At 35.9% G+C, this 27,818-nt stretch overlaps 2 protein-coding genes across 2 annotated transcripts; both read right to left on the bottom strand.

The window, feature by feature from the left end:
- On the bottom strand, positions 1 to 6,544 carry LOC129808659 (mucin-2-like). Its single transcript, XM_055858432.1, has 7 exons — positions 6,491 to 6,544; positions 5,633 to 5,714; positions 4,676 to 4,824; positions 4,316 to 4,601; positions 2,029 to 3,203; positions 1,244 to 1,957; positions 1 to 348 (listed from the first exon to the last, which is right to left on the bottom strand). Exons 1-7 carry the CDS (start codon positions 6,542 to 6,544, stop codon positions 1 to 3), a joined length of 2,808 nt encoding a protein of 935 aa, XP_055714407.1.
- Positions 5,454 to 27,740, bottom strand: LOC129808722 (mucin-2). The gene is made up of 4 exons (XM_055858508.1): positions 26,955 to 27,740; positions 13,998 to 14,048; positions 6,491 to 11,627; positions 5,454 to 5,714 (listed from the first exon to the last, which is right to left on the bottom strand). Exons 1-3 carry the CDS (start codon positions 27,040 to 27,042, stop codon positions 6,757 to 6,759), a joined length of 5,010 nt encoding a protein of 1,669 aa, XP_055714483.1. The 5' UTR covers positions 27,043 to 27,740; the 3' UTR covers positions 5,454 to 5,714; positions 6,491 to 6,756.
- Positions 27,741 to 27,818: the final 78 nt, after the last annotated feature.

Consider the following 27,818-nt stretch of genomic DNA (forward strand, 5'->3'; position numbering starts at 1 on the left):
TCATTTTCCATTCTCCACTGAGCTAAAGCTCAGTGGAGAATGGACCACCTTTTCGCCTTTGGGAGAAAGCATAACACCAGTTTCGTCTAGATTAAAGATTCGATCAGGAGGGAATTCCAGAAGATCTTTCGATTCTAAGTATTCACGGGTTTTCTCAAACCACTCAGTGATGTCCGCAGTGGTAACACAGGCTCTTTGGGTGGTATATGATTCTGGTTTACGACGGCTTAATTCTGGATGTCTCTTCAAAAACTTCCTGAACCAAGCATATCCTGGCCTTCCATCTACAAACTCATTGGTGATCTCGAACTTCTTACACATGAGTTGCACGGTGTCGAGGACTTGGTCCTTAGTTATAGGATGCCATTTGTCAGCGCATTGCAAAATCCATTCAACAAGCTGGTCTTCCATGACCTTTGGTAAAGTGGGGCGCCTTCCCACACTGCATTCCTCCGGATATCTTCTAGTAAGCTTATTATAAAGTGTTGATTTCGGAACGTGAAACAAAACAGATACCTCTTTTAGTGATTTTCCACGACGAAAGGCTTCCAAAGCTTTGTTGAGTTACTCTTAAGTGTAGGTTTTGTTCTTTTTCCTGGTCTTATATTCCTTTCCCAATTGAAACAATAAGGAGATCGCTCCAATAAACCCATATTTTCGGTGTTTCCCATTGAAGCACTTGCGCACATTTCACAAAAGTACTTTTTGTTCAGAAAATATGTAATTATTTTAATTGAGCACTTCACTTACGGTTAACAATAAAGTTTAAGACTTAATTTCACTAAAATTTGCCAGATATAGTGCATAAACGTCAAAAAATTAATAAACAACAATCAGCTTACTTGCCTTTTTCATAAGAAAAAAATGGTCGATCGATGATTTTTTTTCGACGGTGAAAAGTTACACTGTCAATTGAAATGAGACTTTTAAATGTTAAAACTTATTTATATGAATGGATTTACGCTTCATTTGAACCACAAGGAACTAAATAATAAAAATCTAGCACAGAAAATATATGAATAAAAATATAATTGGAGTATTTATTATGCAAAAAAAATAAGTTTCCATTTGGAGTAGCAAAAAATTTCCAATTGGAGCAGGTTTTGAATTAGCTTAATTTACCCTATCCAGGAAAAATCGGATTTTTATCGATTCTAGATAGTCTAAAAAAAAAATTGTTGTTTTCCATGGGTACCCAGAGTCCCAAAAGAGACGAAAGAGTTAAATTCAAAATGTAACTCACCTCATTCCTATGAGCCCTACACGGTGGCCAACAACTGCCCACAATCTGACCACTATTTCCACCATCAACTGGTGCTCTGGTTGTTGGTTGTGGTGGTGATGCTATGAGAACACCACCAAGTAGTACACGACTAACTTCAGGTGGTTCCTGTTCATCCCGAATTGGTGGTACATCAACTGGAACAGCTGGTACCACATGAACTGATGGCCTTGCATGTCCTGCAGTACCCACGACCAATTCAATTGACATTGGTTCACTGGATTTTGCTGTTGTTGATGTTGTTGTCCGTTGAGTTGATGTCCGTTGTATTGTCGGTGGCGTTGCCAGTAGCATTGGATGTGTTGTTGTTCGGTCTTTTGGTCCTTTTGTCAACAAAAGTGTCATGAATTTTCGTTGAGGTGTTGTTGTCAATCTCGTTGATGTTGATCTAGATGCTGTTGTTGTCCTATCTTGCCATTTTGCTGTCGATGACGATGACATAGCCAATATTGTTGATTCTGTGCTACGATAGAGAGACTCAAGTGGTGTTGTTGTTGTTGTTGTTGTTGGTTTTGTTGATTTAGTCCTAATTGTTGCATTCTGCCCGATATTTCGGATTAAAATGGAATAGGATGGTGTTTTTGGTGATAATTTTGTTGGTCTTGTTGATGATACTGTTGATGACCTTTCTGGTGCAACTGTTGTACTCTTCACCATTGTCATCTCAGGTTGTAGCTATCAAATTGCATTTCAACAGTTAGAATTATTACAAAAAAAAAAACAAAGTATAGAAATAATTTACTAACCGTGTAAATTTCGTATAAATTGTAGTCATCATTGTCATCGATGTAGTTGGCAATTGCCATTTCTTTTACCTTCGATACAATTGCTGTAGATGGCGTTGTTGTTGGTGGCCATGTTGCCGGTGACATTGTTGTCGATGACGCTGTTGTCAGTGGCGCTGCTGCTGATGTCGTTGTCATCTTTTCTGTCACTCTACTTGGTATCTTACTAGTCTTCCATCTGCCTTTTGTGGTGGCCATTTTGGTTGTTGCTGATCTTTCTGTTGATCTAGCCCCAAAGAAGATTGTCTTAATGGTGGTTCGTCGAGCTGGAGTTGTCCCAGGTGTACTTGAAGGTGTTGAAGGTGTTGTAGTTCTTGATGTTGTTGTTGTTGTTTGTGGCGATGGTGATACTGTGTTGATCATTGTAGGAATTGTAGGGGCAGTAAAAACTATTTTAGGCGTTGATGTTGCTGAAGCCGACAAAATGGCTGCTGCAAAGCGTTTAGGTGGCATTCGAATGGGCGGCAATGGTGGTGACATAACAGATTGCTGCGATGCCACATTGACAGGACGATGTCGAATGGCAAAGAGGGTATTGTGTTCAGTTTGTGTGTCAATTTGTGGTGTTGGCGGTGCCATAATGTCCAGTGGCAGTGGAGGCGGTGGCGGTGGTGGACGACGTTGACGTTTTGGTGGACGTGGTGGTATCAGATGTTCCGGTGGTCGATGAACTTCATGGCGTTCCGAAGCCCTACCAACAGCAGCTGTAGCTTCACGCCGAACGGATGGTGTTGCAGCAACACTGAGTGGTTCGAGGGCAGCTGCAACAACAACAGCTGCACTACTACCATGTGGAATTAGGACATTGGCCACTTGGGATGGTTGGAGATTAACCAAGAGGGGCGTTGGGGGTAGATCAGTGTGGTAGACCTGGGGTATTTTGCGTATTTCGAGAATATGTGGACCACCAACGGCAGATGGAGGACGTCTAGGTGGTGCCCTTGGACCCAATCCAGCTGGTCGTCCTACAACAACATCCGAATTGGCCGTTATCACATCACCTGGTGATATTGGTATTCCTAGCAATTGCCTATGGGCCTCCTCAGACAGCCATCTAGCGGCTGGTGGTGCAAGTGGTGGTGTTAGGTGATTCGGTAGATTTCCCTGTTGCTGTTGCGCCTTCAGAGGAATGTACACTGCAAGATGAAGATAAAAAGATGTATAAAAAGAACCTACACCATTTTTTGAGGTCCATAATGGACTCTACCTTGGAAAAGTTTAGTACTCTTTACTATTGCCAAATGATTAATTTATTTCAAAAATCCACAACAAATAGGGTAAAATCCTCTTGCAATCGCGTGGCAAGAAAAAAAGAATTTTAAAAGATAAAGTACAGATAATCAAGAAAATACATGAACAATAGGAAAAAGGCAAAAAAGGTCAGATTGGAAATGTCTTTGAAATCTCCGTAGAGAATTCAAATACATTTTCAATAATCTACGTGCTTCATGTGGAAGAGAGTTATAGAGGGCAACTCCTTTTTTTCCAAAAAGAGTGCGGTAGAAAAGATTTTGCTCTGCCCTAGGCAATCTAAGTATCCCTGAACCCAAGCCGAACTTGCTCTCGTCAAGAGGGAAGCCAGATAACCAGGTGATCCAGTTGTCACCCAGGTGATCCAGTTAGAGAAGAGCACGCATTTGAAGAAAGGACGGTAAATTGCAACCAACAAATACGTCTCTATGAGGAGTAATGTGATCACGGGGACCAAGCGAGCAGATATAGGGGAGACCGGGGAGATTTTGGGACAGGGGTAGTGTGGGACAAGGCGATTTTTTTATTATTTTTTTTTAAACAAATGTGATTTAACCACTACTCAATCATAGGCAATATTAAGATGTATCTTGACTAAAAGAATGGATATCCTCAGTTTTATTGTTTAAATTCTATGAACATTTTTTTAAAAATTGATAAAAATCTTATATTTTGACGTCTCAATTTTGCTCTTTGTATTATATATCAGCGATATATAATTAAAACTTTTTTATCTCATTAGCTAGCAGTGTAATCTGGGAACATATTTTTATAAAAGTTTTGAGAGATTACGTGCTCTTGATTTTTACATAAAGGTTCTAAATACCAAAACTACCCACGGGGATGTTTGGGACACCTAAAAGGGGATGAATTTGACGTTGATTTTCGACAAGATTGTTGGTGGCGTGCTATTTTTTATTGTCAAAATGAAGAATAATGCCCCGTTTCTACTAGAAATCTATTTTCGGCATAAGAGTGAAGGATTTATTGCACTTACTCTTCCGTTCCGTGTAGATTGGTTGGACGGTTGGATGTTCTGCTACTGAAGTACTAACTGGAGGAGTAATATCTGAACGTCGTATTGTGGCCAGAAGACCAGCAACGGCACTGATAACCGGTACAAGAGCAGCAAATGGATTTGTACTGTTAATTTGCTGTCGTACTGTTGATGGTGTAATGGCGCTGCTGTCGACAGTCTGTCTTGGATCAGGTTGATTGAGGTTAGGTGTCTGGCTAAAGGTGCTACTGGAGCAAGTTTTACTGGGGCTAATCTCAAAGGTACCCTGTCAAAAGAAACAAATAAAAAGAACCAATTGAAATTGTTGTGACGTTCCAAAAAGAGAAATTTTGTACTGACCTCTAGTGGCAGTGTTAATTGCATTCCACCTTCAACGGTTGTTGGATTGAGTGTCTTAGGTCCTTGTTCGCCGGCAACAATAACCCCAACACCATTTGACATTATCCTCGTTGTTAGGAGAAATCTTGCCTCATCAGCTGTCAAGTTGTCTGTCAAAAAAAAAAAACAAGGAAGGAAGGAAGAATAGATTAATTTGTTTGTTTTATTTCTTTTGTTTAACTTTTTAATTTTACTATCCCTCTTCCCATAATTTTGTAATTTCCTCTATTTTGCCAATAGTCATTTCTGTCAAAAGTCTAACAGTTTCAGGATATTTTTTTTTAAAGGACTTTTGATCATGACTAAAAGCAAAAAAGGCAACAATAGGAACAGTTATATTAAAAAAAAATAAATGGTCTATTTACACGATTTCTTTTCCTTTGTGTTGGAGCTTCCGGAGTCCTTTTTGGGCAGGTTAGGTTTTTTTTTTAAATAATTGTGGTATTTTTTTAAAGGCTTGGCGGGATAAATATGTCGTCTCGGTCCATCCGGGAATATGATAGATATATGTACATCAAGGATCGTCATAAGTCAGCGTTGTGTCAGATTGTCAAAAGTACTCTCGTTTCTTGGTTTATTTTTTTTGTCATTTTTTGTTTGTTTTGTTTGTTTTTTTTTTTTTGGAGGAAAGCTCTAGGATGAACTCCTTAATAATTTACAATCTGTACAAATTTTGGTTATTTATGGTATAAAATGGTGTTTTTCACTTAACTGTCTTTAATTCATTTATTCATGTTAGTTTTCATTTTCTTTCTTTCTAATTTTTTCTTATCTTTCCATAGTTTTCTTTTTTTTTCAAATTTAATTTCTTATAGCATTTCTCTTTTTGCTTGTAACACCAAAGAAAAAAAAATTGTTATGTCTTTTTATTTCTTGCTTTTAGTTTTCTTGTGATTTTTTTACTTTTTTTAGTAGTACCCCCAACAGAAGGTTCTGAAGGGGAAATTTTGTGGTTAGGATCTTCCCATGGAATGGCTGGAACTGTGGATGAGAATGGATGCTAAAGAGAGAGAGAGAGAGACAGAGAGAGAGAGGTTTGAATTTTGGATTGAGAAAAACAAAAAAAAAAAACACAAAATAAGACAAACATAAAATTGACAGTACTCACTACATTGACATTTTTCTTGACATTATACAGTGTCTGAAATTCAAAATATCTTACAAAATTGACAGAGAATTACACAAATTTGTTCCTAGACTCTTCTACAATGTTATTGTTTAGTGAAAATTCTTCAAATATAATTTGAAAAGCTCTTAAATACAAGAAAAATACACAAGTGCAAAATGCTGCAATTGGAAACAAATTAATCCAAATGGAGACAAGGGAAAGTTTCTAATTGGAGATAAACAGTGAAATCGGGACGAAAGACTTTCAAAACCTTGTTGAGTTGCTCTTGAGTGCAGGATTTGTTCTTTTTCCTGGTCTATTCTTCTTTACAATTGGAAAATCTCTCCAAAAAATCATATTTCCGGTGTTTCCAATTCAAGCATTTGCAGACATTTCAGAAAAACCCTTTTTTTTCACGAAATAGGTGATTATTTCATTTGAAAACTTCACGTCCCGATAACCATAAAGATTAGCACTTAACTAAAATTAGCCAGAAATATGACATAAATGTTAAACAAAACGAATAAAGCATTTGAAAAAAAAAAACGTCTGGCCGGATAACAAAGAGCCGTGTGTAAATGGATTTAAAACAAAATAGAATAAAAGTGAGAACTGTCAAAATTGTTTTTAAAAATATAAAATCTAACAATTACACACTGAAAACTTACCTCAGCCACCTTTGTTATTGTTATTGGTACAAATTTAACTTCAGTTGATGACATTGTGATACGTTCTGCTCCATTTACACGTTCAATTACATATGTGAAGGTTCTTGGTTTTGTCGTAACTGTCGTTGTTAGTCTACGTCTAATGGTGTGAATTCTTGTACGTCGTACTGGTATACGACGTCGTTGAATGACAATTCGTGTCCTTTTGCTACTACTACCACTATCGTTGTCTGTTTTATCGACCCCAGGGTTAATTCTGGGGTCACTTAGACTAAAAAAGGCACCGTTGTGACATCTGGTGGTACTGTTGCTAACATCTCTGTCGAAACTGTACGCTTTGGTCGATGTTGATCCTGTTGATTACCTATAACTGTTGTCGATAGGAGTGTTGAAAAGTCACCTGGTGTCCTACCACTCACGTACAGTGTTACAATTGACGTTGATGGCTTTATATCATCTTCTATGGCCTGCAAATGGCGTCCATCGTCTGTTTGGGTATTTTGTTGGAGTAGTAGTGGCAGTAGTAGGCTATTTAGTGCTTGCTGTTGTGGTACAGCTTGACTTGGTTGATCAACAATTGTATCTGTGATGTATTCTGTTGCTGTTACCGTTGATAGTGTTCTATCGTAGATTGTTGTTAGGATTTCTTTACCGTGGAATGTAAGGGGGAGTATTGTTGATAGTTCATTTGTTAGTGTTGTGACGAATGTTGTCGAACGGGTTTGATAGTGTGTTGCTGGTTTTGTTGGGGCAATTGTAGGCAGTACGGCAAAGTTACTGAATGCATTTAATTGGCCTAGATTTCCTAGTAATAGTTGAGATAGGAGGATATTTGCCAATGGTGCATTGGCATCAATTGGTTTTGTTGATATTAGTTTTTCAACGGTATAGGCTGTTGTTGGTAGAATGTGACTAAATGACGTACGACGACCACGAATTGTTGTTGGAGTGAAGATAATTGTTGTCGTTGGTGATTCTCTAAGCCATAATTTGATGATTTCTGTTGCCCCGTTGGGATTTAGGGTTGTCAATTGACTGAGGTGAGTTGTAGGTTGACCATCAACACCCTGACTCACGGTATAGGCACCTGGCGTTACAGTTTCAACACTACGACTCTGTGTAACAACATGACGATACTGCGTAGCGCCATTTTCAACTTTTGCCACGGATGTTGATACAGGGACGAAGTGAGTAACGGTTAGGGTACCATCGGGCGGTGGTAGGGCATATTCAGGTGGTTCTGTTCGGCCTCTTGTACGTGTTGGAGGACGCCTAGAGGTGGCTCTCTGGCGTTGTGGTGATGTACGATAGGGTGATCGGGTTCGGGTATTCTGTGGAGTTGTCGTACGACGTCTGTAGGCCGGTTGATAGGGAGTATAGGCCGGTGCTGGGGTTGTTGTAGTTGTCCTACGACCAATATATCTAGCACGACTGCCATATTCACCGATTTGACGTCTACGGCGTTGATGCTGAACCTGTCTCTTACGTCTAACGCCTCCATTGCCATCATCAACATCCTCGTCCTTCTCCTGGTCCTCCTGTTCCTGCTGCAACTGTTGCTGCCGGAGCAGTGCCCTTGGCGGAAATAGCGAACCTATCCTCGTCCTATTCCCAAAACTAACCCTAAGGGGCGTCCTAGCCCTCGGTGTTGTCGTCACAACGGTTGATGGTACTGTCGTACGCCTCGTTGGCAAACTAGGACGCCTTGATCTCAATGTTGGCAACCTCGTTGATGTTGTACTGTCTTCCGAAATTGTTGATTGAGGCGCAACAGCCACTCGACGTGTTGACGACGGTGCAGGACGTGTAAATCGCCTACTACTCGACGGTGTAACCGGTGCCGACTGTCTCCTCGATGTAAATCTACCCTTTGATTCAACTTTAAGTGCTGGCGTTGCCCTTATCGTAGGCGTTAGGTCCGTTCTTGTAACCGTAAGGGCACTTGTAGTGGCTCCTTTGCGTTTTGGATTGAACGTCGGACGAGCACGACTGGAAAATGGCCTGATGACCGGTGTAAAGGTTCTCTTACGTGTCCCAAAGAGTCCTCCACGTGTTGATTCCGTTGTCGTCTCTTCGGGTGGTTCTGTTGTTGCACTTTCTGTTGCAATTTCCGGCGTTGGTTCAATTGTCGGTTGTGTTGATGCAACCGGAGACACCGTACGATCAATCAGATAGCTACTAGTACTCTCAATTATCTGGGCATATCGTCCATCAATTACCGTTCCAATAACACGAGATTGATACAGTGTTGTAGTGCGATTTGTCACAATTGTCCCATCAATTAACCGTACTAATCCCGTTGGGAGGGTTGTTGTAGAACTGGCTGCTGTTGCTTTTGCATCATCAACAACAACAGTTGATGTACTCTCAATAACCTGGGCATAGAGACTATCAATAAGTGTACCAACAGCTTCAGTTGTAAATAGAATTGTTGTAATACCATCTGCATCAACAATTCGTCCATGATTCCTCGATACAACATCTTTTGTCTCATCAACAATTGCATTTGCATTGACTGTGTTGATGTTGATGGCACGTGGTGTTGCCACAGGGGGCGGTACGACATTTGTAACTGTCTCAAAACGACTACTCAGTACTGTATCATCGCCAACGTAGGACGTTGTAAAATACGTGTACGTTGTGAAGAATGTTGTTGGCGTTGTAGCTACAACATCTGTTGACATCTTCTCAGCATCAACCATTGTTGTTTCATCCATTTTCTCACTAACAACATTCGAAACTGTCTCTTCTCTCGATGTTGTCGTTGTCGTACCATCCCGAAACAGTGTTGTCCAATAGGTGAATGTCGTGAAGTACGTAATGGGTAGTGTTGCATCTGGTACGATACTATCAACAGTTTCAGTTACAACATTTGTAACGGTTTCCAATCGTGATACAACACTCGATGTCGTACCCATGTACATTGTTGTAAAATAGGTGAATGTTGTGAAGGATGTTTGCAACAACAACGTTGCAGATGGTAGTATTTCATCTGTATTGCTCTCACTACTTATTTGATCGTCCAATTGATTGTTGATTACTTCACTGTCGCCATTGCTTGAACTACTCCTTACATCCGTAACCATCATTGTAATATTCCCTGCTGTCCTTGTCATCGTTGAATACCCATCAGATGTTGTTGTTGTTGTTGGTGCAATTGTTGTAGTCGGAGTAACGTAGTTAGTATAAACCTCCGTTCGACTTGATATATCTGTTTCACCATCGACAAAAATTGTCGTAAAGTACGTATACGTTGTATACAGGGTCTTAATGCCATCTGTTGATGCCCCAATAGCCCTTGCAACATCCTCAAGAACGGGCGTTGGCGTATATGCAACTGTTGGACGTCCTACTCCAATTCCAATTGCCTTTCCCTGTTGACTATCACTGGGATTATCCTCCATTCCACGTACAATATCAGCTAGATCTTCTAGCATTGCTGGTGTTATTGTTGTTGTAACAACATTCGTTACAACTTCCTTACGTGTTGATACACTTGATGTTGATTCGTGGAAAAATGTTGTTAGGTACGTATACGTTGTATAGAGTGTCTTGTAGATGACTTCTATATCCGATAGTTCTTGTTGTTGTTCTGTTGTTGCTTCTGTTGTGCCTTCTGTTGTTGCGACTTCATCTGTTGTTGATTGTGCACTATCTGCATCATCTGTATCATCACGAACTGTCGTTTCTTCAGGAAGACCTTCTGTTGTTGTGTCTTCTGTGTCCTCTGTTGTCGTTGTCGTCAATGTTGTAGTCTCTTCTGTTGCTTCTGTTGTCGCCAGAACCGTATGACACTGTGTCACTGTATTAGTTCGAATTGATGTACTATCTGGCAAGAAGAATGTCGTCAAATACGTCAATGTATCGCCATTTTCACAGTTAGAACTCATCGAACTATCAACATCAACATCAATTGCATCAACACTCTTCTGTACCTGACTCGGAACAATTGTTGCCATTGTTGCTGGTGCTTCATCTTCGAAGAAAATTGTTGTAACACCTCCTCGAACTAGGGTTTCTTGTTCTGTTGTCACTACAACTGGCATTGTAGATGCCGTTGCCATTGCTAGAGACTGGAATATCTTTGAGATGTCCTCATTTGTTGGGGTTGATAGTTTTGGTTGATCTACCGGTGGGGATATTTCATTTTCCTCCATTTGATCTTGCTCTTCTTCCTCTTCTTCCTGTTCCTCTTCCTCTTCATCAACATTTTGTTGATGTACTTCTTGTTGTTCTTCTGTTGTCGTCGTCATTGGCGATGTTGTTGGTTCCTCTGTTGTTTCCTCCGTTGTTGTCGTCGTTGTTGTAGTCGTCGTTGTAGTCGTCGTTGTAGTCATCGTTGCAGATGTTGTCGTTGTAGCAACAATCTCTTCCTTAATCGTTGCATCGCCAACAATTGACGTTATCTGTCCTCCCTCTGGTTGCACCGTACTCGGACTAAATACAATCACAGTATCACCAACTGTTGTTGTAAAATCGGCAAAACCGTAGTACGTAACTCTCGACAACACAGCATCGCCCATCAATTGTTGAAATCCAGGCAATTTTCTAGCTTCACGTCCACTCTCAGCAACTTCAGCATCATCAACAATTCCCCCTGATACCGCACCAAATCCCCCATCAACATCCTGACCAACGGTGAATGTTGCTAGATTGACAGTAGCCGTTAGACGTTGTGGTACAACAGCAATCTCATCAATTTTTCCCATTCCCGCCATTGAGGCAACTTCAGGTGGTACTATACTAGCTTCAATGACATCCGCAACACCATCAACATTGACCAAAGACACCCCAACAACATCGAGCCTTGGTGTTGCAACATAATCAGTATTTCCAATGAATGTTTCAACATCATTCCACGCATCTGAATGGGTGACATCATTGAAACGGGGATCGGGTGAATTTGACAATCGAGATTGTTGTCCCTCGTAGAAGACCCTACTGCTACGGGCCAGTAGATGGGCATACCGTCCATCGGGTAGTGTTGTAGCAAGAACTTGACTGGCAAATTCCGTTGTAGCACCGCCCTGGATGAAGGTACGGGCTGTTGATGTAAGGACACCAACAGTTGGTCGGACACTGAGGAAGCGTCCATGTGGTAGGCGATCACTCTGAGCGATGAGAACAGTGGCGACATCTAAAGTACAAAAGGGGGACGAACCCGTATTGAGAGGGAAAAAAGGAATTTACCACAAAACAAATTAAGGAAAAGGGACAAGGGTTTTATTTCTTTCATCTTTTTCTCTTTCTTTTTGTCTTTTTTATGGTTAAATGACAAAAAATTTCAATTCACAGATAAATTTTCAACTGATTTTTTTAAATAACTATAAACATAGATCAATTAATTTTTGATATTTTAATGCATCAAGGATGTTTTTTGCAGGATGTATATCCTAGCTACTTTTCTTTCAGACAAAATATTCAGCAAGATTGTCAGAAAATGCGATCGGTATTGAAAATATTTCTTTAAAAAAACTAGCAACATGTACAGCAAACTGTAATTGAAACTAGAATCACAATTATTTTATAGAAATTATCATAAAGATACGCCAGTTTATAGTTTTTTGCTTCTTATATCAATCTCTACTTCTACATAAACATACGATTTCTTCAAAATATTTTGAAATTCTATTAAAAAATTGATTTTATACACTCCAGAAACTTATTTTAACCCATTCCTTACCATGGTATTATACATCATACGCAAATTGAGTGATTTTAGATGATTTATTCCAGGGAAATTAATATTCGAATTTATGTCGGGAATTGATTTTTAGTTATTTTAGTCCTTCAATTACTTGGAAAAAATAGCCCGACAGAGATGGGAATACATTTTGTTGTTCTTTTCTCGCTTCGCGTGAAGTTATGCAAAAATTTTGCTCAAAATGGCGCACAGAAAATTCGACATCCCGTCGAATTTGTTAAAATTGGCCTTCATCCTCTGTCCTGATTTGAATTCTGGTTGCCAATGTGTTTTCTTAGATAGTCACTCTATCTAAATCAATAGAGTTTGTAGTGAATTAATGTACAGAATTTAAATTCAGTGACCGTTAAGACGTGTGTTTGAGGGCGGCTCCCCGTGCCCCCATAATGGATAAAATTTTTTTCTTTTCAAAAAATTCATCTATTAATCTGTAGGAAACTAATCCTAAAATACGAACATTCTATCTCAAGTATTTCTAGTACATTGACTGAATGGGTTAACATAATTTTTTTTTAACCCTTTAACGACGAGACACTTTTTACGGACTGAAAATCAACAATAAAAATTTATCTGATAAACATAATCAATAATAAGTCATATATCTAACCTTGGAAAGTCCAACAGAGTCTGATTCGGTGTATTTTGTGCTTCTATGGACGATAGGGACGAAAATAGCCCAAAAATTTAAGTAATTTTTATGACAATACAAATTAATAAATATTTTTCGCTTTAATGAAAAATATTACGTATGAGTATATTGTAGTTTTTATTGCCAAAAGGGTTTTGCTTAAAAAAAAATGGAAGTATAAAAAATAAATAAAATAAATTATGAATTTGAAAATTTAAAAATTCGCCATTTTTTAGCTTAAATATCTACTACATAGCAAATAGCTAGTGACTTCCAAAAAATATCCTAGATTCCTTCAACCTTTTACTTTACAATTATGTACAAACGTAAAGAAAAAAATAACTTTAGGTAGTTAGGAAAAATTATTTCCTTCATGGGACACCGGTGTCCAAATCGTCCTTAAAGGGTTAAGCAAATTATGGAGCATTTTTCTTAACTTCTTTTACTTCCCTTACCTTATGTCAAATATCTTCTACATACACATTCCGTTATTTATATTGGTAAAATTATATATTATATGGTAATTATTCCGTTATTATAAGGTAAAATTTCCGGAATTCCCATTAGGAATGAAAAATCTCGCGGGATTTTCCATGGGAATTCCGTCTGTTTGCACGATTAAAGAAAAAAAACAAAAATAACAGAAAAAATTATCTGAGAATTGAAAGATTTCGCAATTTATTTTGTTTGATAAAAGATTTTTGGACTTGGGGGGGGGGGGGGGTAGACTAAGACATTCTAACAAACTAATTAAAAGCATCTAATACAGAAATGTAGATTTAATAGAAAAAACAATAAATAAATATCTAAAGGACTGGGGTATTTGGGTAAACAACAACATTAAAAAAAACTGTACAAAATTGCAGTACAAAAACAACAACAATCTGTCAAGGACCTCTGTCAAAAATTTTGTCAAAAGTTGGCAAGGTTAATTTTTTGACAAACTTTTCACAAAAAGTCTCATTTAATTGTGTGTTCTGTACCCAAAAATGGAGGATTTCTCTCTTTTTTCTTTTAAAAATTCTATTTACAAATTCTATTGTTTTCTTTTATTTTTATTTTTATTTTTGAAATAGGTTATAAAGCAATGTGGTCTCTGTACAGATAATTAAATTAACAAATGGAAATACATTTAAAAAAAAATATATAAATATGTATTTATTGTGGTGACTCACCCTGATCTGGCAACACTTTCACCACTGACGGTTGAATTGTTGACAAATCATCTGGAAAAAAAATGGATAAAAATGCAAAAATATTTGTATTTCATAATATTTATTTAATAATTTAAAATTTATTGGAATTAATTTTAGATATTTTTCCACTTTGATTGAGTAATGCTTTGTCCATTGTACATTTTTAAGGACAAACTAGAAAAAGGTGTCCAACTGTCAAAGAAGTAACTTACGTCACTCTTCTAAATTTAACCATAAAGACAGACGATAAGAAATTGCGCGCCAAAACAGGCAATTGAGGTGTTTTTTTTTATTGTTGAGGTGCATTGGCACACCTGAATATATTTTCCACCTGACCACGAAGAAGTCACGAAGAGCCAGAAAGAGAGAGAGACACTTTCACCCAAAATATTAAATAAATAAATAAATGAAGAAAGAAGAAGCAAAAAAAAACTGTTGGAATTGCGTGAAAATTGACGATAATTACACAATCAAAAAGCAAAAGAAATAACAAAAAAAAAATAACCGAATAATAATCTTTCACCTGAAAGAAAGCAAAAATAAATCGTCAGAGATAAAAAGTTTAACCAAGATTTTTTTTAGAAAATAGAAAATAATATTCAAATACAAGTAAATTTTGAGGGTGTCAAATAATATTTTTTTTTCTTCTTTCTTTTGGACTGAAGAGACATCCTGTTTATTTAATTAGAAAGTACCAACTGAAAGAAAATTTAAAAAAAGAAAAAAAATTGAGGTGAAATTGATTATGTACTTTCATACTTCTTTTCTTTCTTTAAATGGCTTTGGATCAATGGACAATTTGACGAGGTAGATTGAAGGTTTTTTTGTTGTTGTTGAAGACAAAAATAGCCAAAAAAGAATAGAGAATTATTGGGTCATTTGTATCGATGTCATTTTTGTTTTGACACAAAATCATTTAAATAACCAAATGGGTAAAAAACTAAAGGATAAATAACTTAAACTATAAAAAAAAGACCTTCATAAATATCCAAAAACTTTAATTCATTGCATTAAGAATTTATTTAAATATGGGGAGACTGGGGCAAAAAGTAACAAAATGGATATTTTATTTTTTTACGAGCTACACAGTAAAAAATCGTGTAAAAAAATTACGTGTAATTTCCAAATTACCACTAGAAAAAAATTGTAAATTTTAATTAACTGAAAAAAATAATTTGCCAAAGGATGCAAAAGGTGAACACCCACTCCATGTAATTAACCAAAAAGGTTGGTAACCCTGGCTCTAATCGACTTTTTTTTGGCAAAAATCGATTAATTTCAATCGATTTTTTAGTCAATTCTAATTCAATCAATTTTGTTTTGCAAAAGGATGCAAAAGATTGCAAAACTTTGCCATTTTGCACACGGCAAAGTAAGCAATTTCCAGTATGGCTTCCAGTTCCAGTCCCTATAGCCAACGGCCGCAGCGATTCCACAAGATTTTCAGCAGCCTTTTCTGCCATATCCGCTGATTTTACCGCTAAAATTCCGCGTAAGCCTCCAAGATGGAATTTGATGCTAAATTTCTTCCTAGTGTTCCATGGACGTTTGCGGAACTCTGTATAGGACCGTCTAATAAGAAATGTCCGCGAGTTTCCATGGACTTTTCTCTGACGAATATTTCCACGGCTTTTCCTCTGGATTATTAGCGTATAATCGGCGGTCAGCTCTTTAAAAATTCGGAAAAATCCTCTTTATTTCCACGAAATTCTCCGTGGAAATTTCCATGCAACAGCCTTAGAGGCTTCCGTGGTTTAATATAACGGAATTCCACGACTTTTCCAGTGGATTTTTTAAATATATTTTTCTTCCAAATAATTCCTCATTGATTAAAAATGGCGCGGAATACTCATAGAGAATTTCCACAAAATACATCCACAAATAAATGAACGGTCAGTGCCAATTGACAACTTAGAACTTGGAGAGTATTCATCTATCAGACGAACCGTCAGTTGTTCTACTTTTGAGTTGAAAATATTGCTACCATATCGTTCATTTGAGTATGTCTAGCTCGCAAGAATTATAGCGTTAGGGCGAAAAATATTTGCAGAATTTTCGCGTTTACTTCCATGGAGTCTTGGTCGGAAAGATATCAGAAAATATACTCGGAATATTCAAAGGAAATTTTGAATCAATTTCCAGGGAATGCTCCCAGATATGTTGCAAGAAAATTTCTCGGACTTTTTTTCCTGGAAATCCACGCGAAAAAAAAGCTGATAACTCCGCAGAATTTTAAGCGGAATATTAGCGTTTATTTCCACGGAAACTGTCGCGGAAAAATAGAAGACAAATTCCAGGGAATTTTCCGTTACTGTGAAACTTTGCGCCCGATCGGCTACAGGGGTGTCACTCACAATTGTCAAATGGCAGACAAAATAATACAGTACCCCGTTGCAAAAGAAAGCGGAATAGGAATAAGAAGCGAAAAATTCCTTGGAATTTTCCACTATTTTTCCTTAAAAAATTCCATAGGAATTTTCTATAATACGTTCCGTGGAAAATTTAATGGATTTATGCTGGATTTTTTCTATAGAATACATCCATGGAAATGCTCGTGGAATTTATGTGGATTTTTCCACTAAAATAAAATGGAGAAAAAATGAAGCTGTCACATGCACCTCATGATTTTACTTCCGAATTTTATAGAAACGGCAAAGATTACGAGGATTATAATATGTTTTACTAAACCAGCAATAACGAATTGACACTTTGAGCAATAAAAAAATATTTTATAAAAAAAAAATCCTAATATATATATTAAAGGCATTGAATAAATGAGCAGTAAAAAGTTAAAATTGATCAGTAACAAAAAAATTTGAAACAGTGAAATTATCGTCCAAATTTTGGCAAAGGGAAAATAAAGGGCTTTTCATTCTATCTGCAACAATTTTAAATGTTAAATAAATAAATTAGGCCCATTTTGTAAAGATTTAAGCTTTTTACTGACCATAATTAGATATTTTACTGCTCACTTTTAATTTTTTACTGCCCATTTAGAATTTTTTACTGCTCGTTTGTTTTTTGCCTATATTAAATAACATAAAAACAGCATTATTTTAGTTTGGCGACCTATTTAATGTAATCAATTCATTATTATCTACACGAAACGCAGTGTCGCATAATTAATTATATTATAATTGCCACATGAATCACTAGAAATGTTTGCGGAAGGTTTAGAAACAAATTCTAAAAGTTGTCGCAACACCATTTTATTTGTTTGACATTTCAGAAAACTAGTGGAAAAATCCATATAAAACACTATGGAAAGATAGTGGAAATTTCCATATGTTTTTTCCAGCTTATCCCGCGGACGTTTCACGTGTGAGTTTCCATATAAATCTTCCGCGGAATACCGCGGAATTTAACGCTGGAATTCCAGCATGTCGTACTAGTAAATTCCATGGAGCACTATGATTTCCATGGAATTTCCGGCTTTAAATTCCATAGGAAAACTTAGTGGAATTTTAGCGTCAAATTCCAGCGAATTTAGCCATTTGGACGCAAGTTTTCCACTGGAATTTCCGCGGAATTTTGCTATGGGGTAATCTTGATTTCTTGATTCTTAGCAGAGACACATTGTGTTCCACAATCGTTTCCACAATAGTTTCGAAACCGTTTCGAAACTTAGTTTTGAAAACGTTTCAAAATAGTTTATGATACAGTTTTCGAAATCTTCGAGTCGAAGATTTTCAGAGAGAAACTTTCAAACAACTTTTCGGCATTTTCCACCAAAAAAAAACTCTTCTGCTGTCTTGGAAAATCTTGTGGTAAATTTTAGAGGCTTTCTAGATCCGTTGAGATCATAAAAATCGGATTTAAATTCGATTTTTGGTGAATTTTTCAATAAAACTTTGCACTGGGTAACTTTGAAGACACTTTTCACCAATTTCCTCAAAGAAAAGCCATTTTCACATGTTAAGAAGATTCCAAGGAAATGTCATTGGCTTTTCAAATCAGTCGAGATCATCAAAATCGGATTTAAAATCGATTTTTGGTGAATTTTTTTTTAATAAAACTTTGCACTAGGTAACTTTGAAGACATTTTTAATCAATTTTCCGGCCATTTTCTTTTAAGGAAAACCCTTTTTTCGCTCTTAAGGCAATCCCATTGAAATTGTGATCATTTTACTAATACATCGAAGAGGAAAAAAAAGAAGCAAAAGAAGGTAAGAGATGAAGAAAAAGACTCTGCCAATAAGAAATTGAGAGCAAAGAGTTATGGAATGTGGCATAAAATATTTAATTAAGATGGAAGAAAAGAAGGTGAAGAAAGATTTGAGAAGACGCAGCTTTTGCAATCACAAAAAAAAATGGAGTCACTGAAATTGCTTCATTTTTTTTCTTGTTCGTGTAATTTTTAAAAAGGAAATAACAAAAGAAAAAATGAAATGAAACAATTAAATTTCTCAAGAGTCGCCATCTATAATTAATTTGCGCCATTTTTTTTTTTGTCAAATGGGATAATTCGTAAGGTGACAGTCAAATGACAGTTTTTTGTCATTTTTATCCTTTGGGACTTCTCAGATAAATTTTTGTGGTAAAAAGAAATATGCGTGGCACATAAATTGAGTGGTTTATGTTGGAAATGGGAGGCATTGAATCATCAATTTTCACTTTCAACATCAACCTCTCTCTCTCTCTCTCTCTCTCTCTCTCTGTCTTTCTGTGTCTGCTTTGAGTGCGTTAATGTGCAAGAGATGTAACGGGATTTTTTGATAGAGGTCGGTTAAGAGAGGGAGCGGTGAGAGGTTTATGTCGCGCCAAATGAAGGTGTGTAATTCACTTAAATGCCACAGGACACCAGCGCCATAGACATAGAGCGAAAGAGACAAAAACAAAAGAGAAACAAGTGAAACAGAAAGAGACGGGGACAGTAAGATGAAAACCGGATTAACTGAAGGCAAGAGAATGCGGATATTGCCAACGCGTTTCACTCTGCCTGCATGGTCTCTCTCTCTCTCTCTCTCACTCTTTCTCTCATTCTCTAGCTTTTCGTCTTTAGAGTCTCAAACATGATCCCATTGAGTCATTTAACGCCTTCGCAACAGGTGGCATTATCATCTCATTACCAATTTTACAAAAAAAAAACAAAATAGCATTCTCTCTCTCCCACATTTGATGAAATTTTTGCCACAAAACAGGAAAAAAAACCCAGCTGACAGCGATTAAGTACTTACGAACTACTTAATAAGTACTTAAATATGTTCTTAATGCAATTAATTAAAGTTTTTGGATATTTAGGGGAGACTGGGGCACATATAAACATTTTCAATAGATTCGAATTTAATGTGATTTTCTAAAGACACAGTGGTTTTTTTGGAAAATCTTTCTTAGATCATGTTTTACCCTTGGGTATAGGCAATACATCGAGGATAATGCGAATGCTGGAAAACAATTGAGTTTTCCATAAAAAATAAAATTTGTGTCACTATGTATTTTTCTCTTTTTTTTTGACAAAATACCTGGGGTAGAAGTAAACACTTTCTGGGGAGGATGTAAACACCCGTTTTTCCACCCTTCAAATTAACTTTGCACCAATTTCCATTATTTTACACACGGCTCTTCGCCCGTCAAATAATTTCATGAGATATCTTTAAGATTTCTGCAGAAAATATCTACACCTCTGCCGAAAATCTGCCGAGAAATCTGTAGATATTCCTACGAATTTTATTTAGGCTTGGGACAAAATTCGTCAGAAATTTTTGCAGATTTTCTGACGAATCCTAGTGCATACTCTGACGAATTTCTGTAGATATTTTGCCGATTTTCTGTAGATTTTTCTACATTCCAGACTTTCCAGACAGATGTGTCAGAAAAGATGGAATATTTTTCATTTTTGTTTGCAAAATTCAATAGAGTTATTCTTGGTGATATCACAGTGTTAAATTAATAAAAAATAGGTCTAATTGCAAATATGTACTCTGTACCTCGGACCGTCATGAATTTAATCAGGTGTCTCACGAAAAACTGGTTTCATAAGTTAAATCTGAGCTAATGCACTCCATTCTTGTGAGACTTAAATGGTATAAAGTAGCTAATAATTTTTATATATTCATTTTATTTGAAGCTACATTACAATATTAACCTGACGATCCGAGGAACAGTGCCGATCGCTGGTGCTCTTCCCTTATGAAGAAATTTAAAGAAAATATCATTTCAAAATGACAACTTCCTAAATCGCGCGCAATTCAACTCGAGAGAGAGAGATAGAGACACAAATAACTCACTTGACAAACGTCTGGCGACGCTGGGGTTGCAAAAAATCTCTGAAATATGCGACAAAATATTTTCTTCTCTATTTTATCCTAATTAGCAAGTCGTGTCCCTTCTTGTAATATGTACTTTTGCATTCCTTATTAACCAAAATAATGTTGTACAAAAGGATTTCTGCTCAAACTTTTCCTGAATTTTGTGACAGCTCAAAAGAATGTGAGTCTTCCAGCTCAAAATTTCTTTCCAATGTTTTTATTGCAATATCGACAATTATTCACAATTAACCCAAATAATTGTATTCAACTAAATTATTAAAAGGATTTTCTTGTGAAAATGACTTAATTCTAAGGAATTAAACAATTTTCACGTTAAAAAAAACCTCTCATTTTCCCTAAGTGAATTTTCGCGGCATTTCGAACAATCCCAACAGGGCACCACCAAATTCACTTCGATGTAAGAAAACTTATAAAAACTCCGTTGATGACGCCATATTGGATTTTCTTTTAGGAAATACTTCAAAAAATTTCTTGCACTTTTTGATGAATCTTGCGAAACATTACCATTTCTGATTCTTTTGACAATTAATGCTGCCAATGTTGTGCCCCTTTTTAATGATCAAAGAATGTGGGACTCTCTAGTTTTCTTCTTTGGTTTTTTTTTCTTTTCTATGCTGCTGTTTTTTTTTTGACAAGGCAAAATGCGCGCACCACAGAAAAGTAGGTGTCAGGCAGAAGGTCAAACTCTTTGGGAAAATAACCACGATGAAGAAGAAGAAGCAAAAAGAAAAAGAAAAACCACAGAAAAGGCGGCAAAAGTGGGCAAAATCCCCGAGGTTAGAAAGATCAGAAAGAGAGAGAGAGAGAGAGAGAGGGAGAGAGAATGAAGAAATATTTGCTGAGAAACAATTCAAAAATATCTTCTATCTCTCTCTCTTTTTGCTTCTCATCATCTTCTTTTTCGTCTTCTTCTTGAAATGTGAGAACCATGCAATAGTGTTGGAATGATGAAGAAGTTAAATAAAAGAAGTAACATTAAATAGAAGAAAAAAATCGGGTCACAATTCTAATGCACAACATCAATTCCATCTCTTTCTCTCTCTGTCTCTCTGTCTCACTCTTTCCCATGAGAAAAAAAAATCTTCTCAATGGAAGAATGACATCATCTCTCATCATGGAAATTCCGTACAATTCATTGGCCTTTTTCACAGATTTCCCCCAAGAAAAGCCTATATGTCATGTATGGGAAATTTTTAGGGATTTTCACTGGCTTTTCAAAAAGGCAAAAATCATCAAAATCGGATTTAAAATGGATTTTTGGTGATTTATTTTCCTGAAATCTTCTGAGTCGAAGATTCTCAGAGAGAAACTTTGGAGCAGCTTTTCGGCAATTTCCACCAAGAAAAGTTCCCTTTGTATCTTAGGAGATCTTTTGGGAAATTTTCTCAGCTTTCCAAAAAGGCAAAAATCATCAAAATCGGATTTAAAATGGATTTTTGGTGATTTATTTTCCTGAAATCTTCTGAGTCGAAGATTCTCAGAGAGAAACTTTGGAGCAGCTTTTCGGCAATTTCCACCAAGAAAAGCTCCCTTTGTATCTTAGGAGATCTTTTGGGAAATTTTCTCAGCTTTTCAAAAAGGTAAAAATCATCAAAATCGGATTTAAAATGGTTTTTTGGTGATTTATTTTCCTGAAATCTTCTGAGTCGAAGATTCTCAGAGAGAAATTTTGGAGCAGCTTTTCGGCAATTTCCACCAAGAAAAGCTCCCTTTGTATCTTAGGAGATCTTTTGGGAAATTTTCTCAGCTTTCCAAAAAGGCAAAAATCATCAAAATCGGATTTAAAATGGATTTTTGGTGATTTATTTTCCTGAAATCTTCTGAGTCGAAGATTCTCAGAGAGAAATTTTGGAGCAGCTTTTCGGCAATTTCCACCAAGAAAAGCTCCCTTTGTATCTTAGGAGATCTTTTGGGAAATTTTCTCAGCTTTCCAAAAAGCAAAAATCGTCTAAATCGGATTTAAAATGGATTTTTGGTGATTTATTTTCCTGAAACATTCTGAGTCGAAGATTCTCAGAGAGAAATTTTGGAGCAGCTTTTCGGCAATTTCCACCAAGAAAAGCTCCCTTTGTATCTTAGGAGATCTTTTGGGAAATTTTCTCAGCTTTCCAAAAAGGCAAAAATCGTCTAAATCGGATTTAAAATGGATTTTTGGTGATTTATTTTCCTGAAATCTTCTGAGTCGAAGATTCTCAGAGAGAAATTTTGGAGCAGCTTTTCGGCAATTTCCACCAAGAAAAGCTCCCTTTGTATCTTAGGAGATCTTTTGGGAAATTTTCTCAGCTTTCCAAAAAGGCAAAAATCGTCTAAATCGGATTTAAAATGGATTTTTGGTGATTTATTTTCCTGAAACATTCTGAGTCGAAGATTCTCAGAGAGAAATTTTGGAGCAGCTTTTCGGCAATTTCCACCAAGAAAAGCTCCCTTTGTATCTTAGGAGATCTTTTGGGAAATTTTCTCAGCTTTCCAAAAAGGTAAAAATGATCAAAATCGGATTATAAATGGATTTTTGGTGATTTATTTTCCTGAAATCTTCTGAGTCGAAGATTCTCAGAGAGAAACTTTGGAGCAGCTTTTCGGCAATTTCCACCAAGAAAAGCTCCCTTTGTATCTTAGGAGATCTTTTGTTTAGATTTAAAGGTTTTAGATGTTAGTTTAAATAAAAACACTTTTTTTCCGTTTAAAATAATAACAATATATGAGTAGGGGAGGGTGGGGCAGTTTAACGACGGGGCAGTTTCAATTTTTGCATATTCTTCTTATACTTTTGAAAGGAATGGGATAAAACCTTTATATTATTGAAGAGACAACTGAGACTCATGTTTATAAAAATAATTAATTTCGTGACGCTTCTCGTTTGACTTCTGTAATTGATTTTATAAAACTGCATCAAAATGAATTTTTTTGTAATGTTTTATTTTCAACAATTTCTAAACTATTTCACTTATCTATCGAAGTAACATAATTGTATTAAATTACTAGTGGTTTTATGTTTATTATAAGGCATTTAGCGTTGAATGAAATCTAAGACGGTTCTGACAATTTTCATTTGAGTTTCGAAACTTCGTGAGGAGCAGTTTCATGCTAGCACACGGAGAAGTTTCCAGTATCTAACAATTTACTTTTTAATCAAAATTAAATTAAAATGATCATTGAAAACGTTTTGTAGCTGTTTTTGTCGATAAAGTTCGAAATTATGGAAAGCAGTATTTCCTAAAAGTTCATTAAAAAAAATAATCTTTCAGTGTTTTTTAAGTGCTTGAAAATGATGAATTTAAATGTTTTAATATATTTTCAGAATGTTTTCAGGAAGAAATTGTAATTTTTTTTTAGTATTATAAAAATTCAAGACTTTAAAATACTATTATAAAACTCTTATACTAAAAAGGACATGTTCTAAAGTGATATAATGACCCAACAGTGTACAGAATTAGCTTAGCACTACAAAAGACATTTCTTTTGTATAAAAATTCAAAGAAAATTGCTCAGTTAATGAGAAATAGGCTTCGATATCTTTAGCGATATTTTATTTTCCCTGTATGATCAATTAGTGTTCAAATTCTGTTATAAAGTTCTTGTTTGATTATATTTTTAGGTTTTAGAGTCTTAGAAGACTTCAAAATAGTAATTTTAATCAATTCTGGTATCGCAAGTTTCATATAAACACATTTAATCTTTCTCAAAAATTGCCTCATATTTATCTTGAAATTGCCCCACAACGGGGGACTTTCACACATTCTGCCTTTCAAGTCAAATGAATTTCTCCACAATAGACTAATGAAATTAAAGGATTATTGTTATTGTTTTTATTAACCCAAAATCCAACTGTAATTCACAGAATATACAAAGTTTTACTTCTGTTTATTATCTTTTTGCAAAATGGTCTCAAAATCCATTTTGCAATTTAGGGGTGAAACTGCCCCACCCTCCCCTAAATATAGAAATTTGTGGTTTATTTCTCTTTTATTCGAGTACTACTACTAATAAGTGATTAAAAAGAACTGTCAAAATATTGGTCAGCCGGGTTAATTTTAAGGAAATTTTGGGAAAATTTAGAAATATAAACTAAAGTTAATTGTTTTAATTGAAGTGGTCCGTATGCACAAATAGCCGATTTAGAATGAATAAAATATTACAATTTCAGTCATATAGGACCCATTTTGCCAATCACTTCCAATTTTGCTGACCACTCAATTTTGTGTTTCTTGGCATTCCACTTTAATGTTTTTTTAGGGAATTTTCTCAGTTTTCCGAAATGGTAAGGATTTAATAATTTTTTCCGGTCATTTCCTTCAATGACCGGGGAAAGTTCCTTTTTCTCCCATTTTCAATGAACAAATTAATAAAAAAAAAAGGTGAATAATAGAGAAATTTTCCGCATCATTTGACATTTGACGGGTTTTGCTGTTTTTTTTTCCTATTTTATTTTATTTTGATTGCTTTTTCGATGCTGTTCACTTTGCGGATGTTTGTGTGGTTAATATTATTAAATGCGAAATGCCAGTCTTTCTTGCTTTGGCGAATGTTTCTTTACTTTATTTCTTCTTCTTCATTATATTTCTTTTTTTATTTTATTTTCTCAACACTCCTCTTAACTTCTTCTTCTTCTTCTGTTTGGGCAAAAGAAGTCGTGAGATTTTCCAACACATTCACACATCAAATGCTTACTTTTATGTTGTGTACTAATCTGTGTTTTTTTTCTTTTTTTTTAATGTCGAATGTATGTCGAAAAGATTTTCATTCCCTTTCACCGTATCCCAAAAAAAAAAAAGAGACAAGACAAAAAATATATTTATTTTTTTTTTCATTTTTAAAATAAGAAAAATACTTAAAGATATTTCAGCACCTTCGAAGACTTTTTCCCAGTCCACAAAACGTCTTTTGCAAAGTTCCATTGTCTTTTTCTTTTTTTTCTTTAGTTCTTCAAGTGTCTTACCACCTGGCAAAGAAAACTCCCACAATTCATTGCCTCATCTATGCTAAAAGACACATACACAATGAGATTTTTCCATTGGGAAATTTGTTTTAAAGATGATTTTCATTTGAGGTTATGGACATTTTATATTTCCTTTAAAAATATCTCTTGGGAGACATTTTTCTTCAAAAATTCATCATAAATCCAATTTCCAACCGATTTTGATGATCTTGACGGTTTTGGAAAGCTGAGAAAATTTCCTATTTGACACTCAAAAAAGAAAAGTAGATTTCCCTAGAAGAAATCAATGAAAAGTTGCTTCAAAGTTTCCCTTTGCACATTTATCAAGAAAACCTTCTGCAAGGCTTTGGCAAAATTTTCGCCAAAAATCCAATTTCAAACCGAATTTGATGATTTTTGGTTTTCTAGAAAGCTCAGAAAATTCCCCAGAAGACAGCAAATGACCAAACGAGGCTTTTCTTTGAGAAAATGCGAGGAAAATTGATTGAAAATTGAAGGAAAGTGATAGAGAGTTTTGCAAGTTTTTCTTCTCTTGTTCAAAAATTCACCAAAAATCCAATTTCAAACCGAATTTGATGATTTTTGGTTTTCTGGATAGCTGAGAAAATTTCCCAGAAGACAGTAAAAGGATAAATGAGGTTTTCCTCCAGAAAAATTACCGGAAAATTGCTATAAAATCGAAAGAAATTGAGAGAGCTTCATGCAAGGTTTTTTTTTTTTTTGTTAAAAAATTCACCATAAATCCATTTTTAATCCAATTTTGATGATCTCGACGGATTTAGAAAGCCCATGACATTTCCTTGAAATCTTCTTAACACGTGAAAATGGTTTTTCTTTGAGGAAATTGGTGAAAAGCTCCTTCAAAGTTTCCCTTTTGAACATTCCTAATTCTTCTTCTCGAAGGTTTCACTTAAAAATTCGTCACAAAACCAATTTTAAATCGATTTTGATGATCTTGACGGTTTTGGAAAGCCCATGAAATTCCCTATTGATTTCTTTTAGAAAAATAATTGCTTTTCTCTGAGGAAATTGGTGAAAAACGACTGGAAATGTTCCCATGTGAAAATTTTCCTTCACTTGGACGCGTTTTCGATTGATTCAATTTAAATCCGATTTTGATGACTTGAAATACGAAAAAAACAAGAAGTTTTTACTTCGAGGAAATTGTGGAAAAGCACAATTAATGTTTTTTTCTGAATTTTGTCAATAAATGGGTCTTTTCTCTGCAAGATTTCTGTTTTTCATCAATAAATCAGGCTTAGTCCGAGTTTTGACAGATTTTTGAAGAAAAATTTTTCCGAAAAACATATTGGAAAATGGGGAAAATCGATGGAGCTATTTTCTTCGTCTCTCTGCCCCCTTTTTGACCTTCAATGACACAATTTAATGTCCTTAAATTGAGGAAATGCTCTCATGTCAAAATGGCGGAAATGTCAAAGATTCAAATTAATTCTCTCTCTCTCTTCCCTGTGCTTTCTTTTCGGCTCTAAAAGAACATTTTTTTTTTAAAAAATAATTCACATAAAGTAACCCTGCAAAAGGTCTTTCCATTCTCTTTGTTTTATTCCACTTTTTTGTTGTTTTTCTTTTTTTTTTTTGAAATGACAAACATTCAAAATTTTTTGACAACTTGCATGTCCGCCAAAATGGAGGTCAGAGGGTCACAATTATGTACAAAGAAGAAAAGAGAAAAAATGGATGTATTGTAGATTTGTCTCTTTCACACCTTACCTGCATTTTTAGCCTCAGTTATGCTAGTCAGTTGATTTATGATCGCAAATATGCTGATACTGATGATGGACAATGTCCTCACGATCATCGTTATGAAAGATTTCTTCCTTTTGTGTCAAAAAAAAAAAGAAATAATAATTCCAAATTGAAGAAAGCACACTTTTTTTCTCTCAGAACACTTTAACTCCCTCTCTCTCTTTCTCTCTCCTTTTTTTTAAAAGCACTTTCCCGCGCTTTTTCTATTTTATTTCTTGCACTCTCTTTGCAATGCAATCTATCTATCTCTTTCTCTCTTTAGAAGAGAAATGTCAAACAGTGAATAATAACAACAACAAAAAACCATATAACACAAAGAAAAGAAATTTTTTGAGAAAAAAAAAAGAAATATAAATTTCAAATTTGAAAAAAAACCGTCACATTTCTCTCTCTCTCTCTCTTTCTCTCACACAGTAGACACAGTATTGTCACGTTAAATCCTTTCCTGAGCAAAGGCACTCTCCTGCCTCTAACACTCTCTCACTCGACCCTCTGTCTCTCTCTCTCTCTCTCTCTCTTGCTCACTCTGTGTGTCTTGGACAACAAGAGATGGCGCAACGCGTGTGCAGTGTGCTCGACGGTTGCACAGAAACTGGCCACCAACGGTGTCACTGGGTCTCCCTCCAGGTTTTGCTCACCTGAGAGCCCCTTCTCATTCTTGATCCCCCTTCCACATGCTCCACACGCTCCACATATAGCGGTACTTTGAGCGCGCGCAAAAGAAGTGGACGAAGAAGAAAATGTGGTACACCAGCGACAGAGAGAGAGAGAGAGGCAGAGGGGACCAAACCAAAGATCTCTTTCTGTCTCTACAATCTGTTTTTTTCT

This window comes from Phlebotomus papatasi, chromosome 5, assembly GCF_024763615.1.
Source record: "Phlebotomus papatasi isolate M1 chromosome 5, Ppap_2.1, whole genome shotgun sequence".
In the NCBI taxonomy this organism is placed as follows: Eukaryota; Metazoa; Arthropoda; class Insecta; order Diptera; family Psychodidae; genus Phlebotomus; species Phlebotomus papatasi.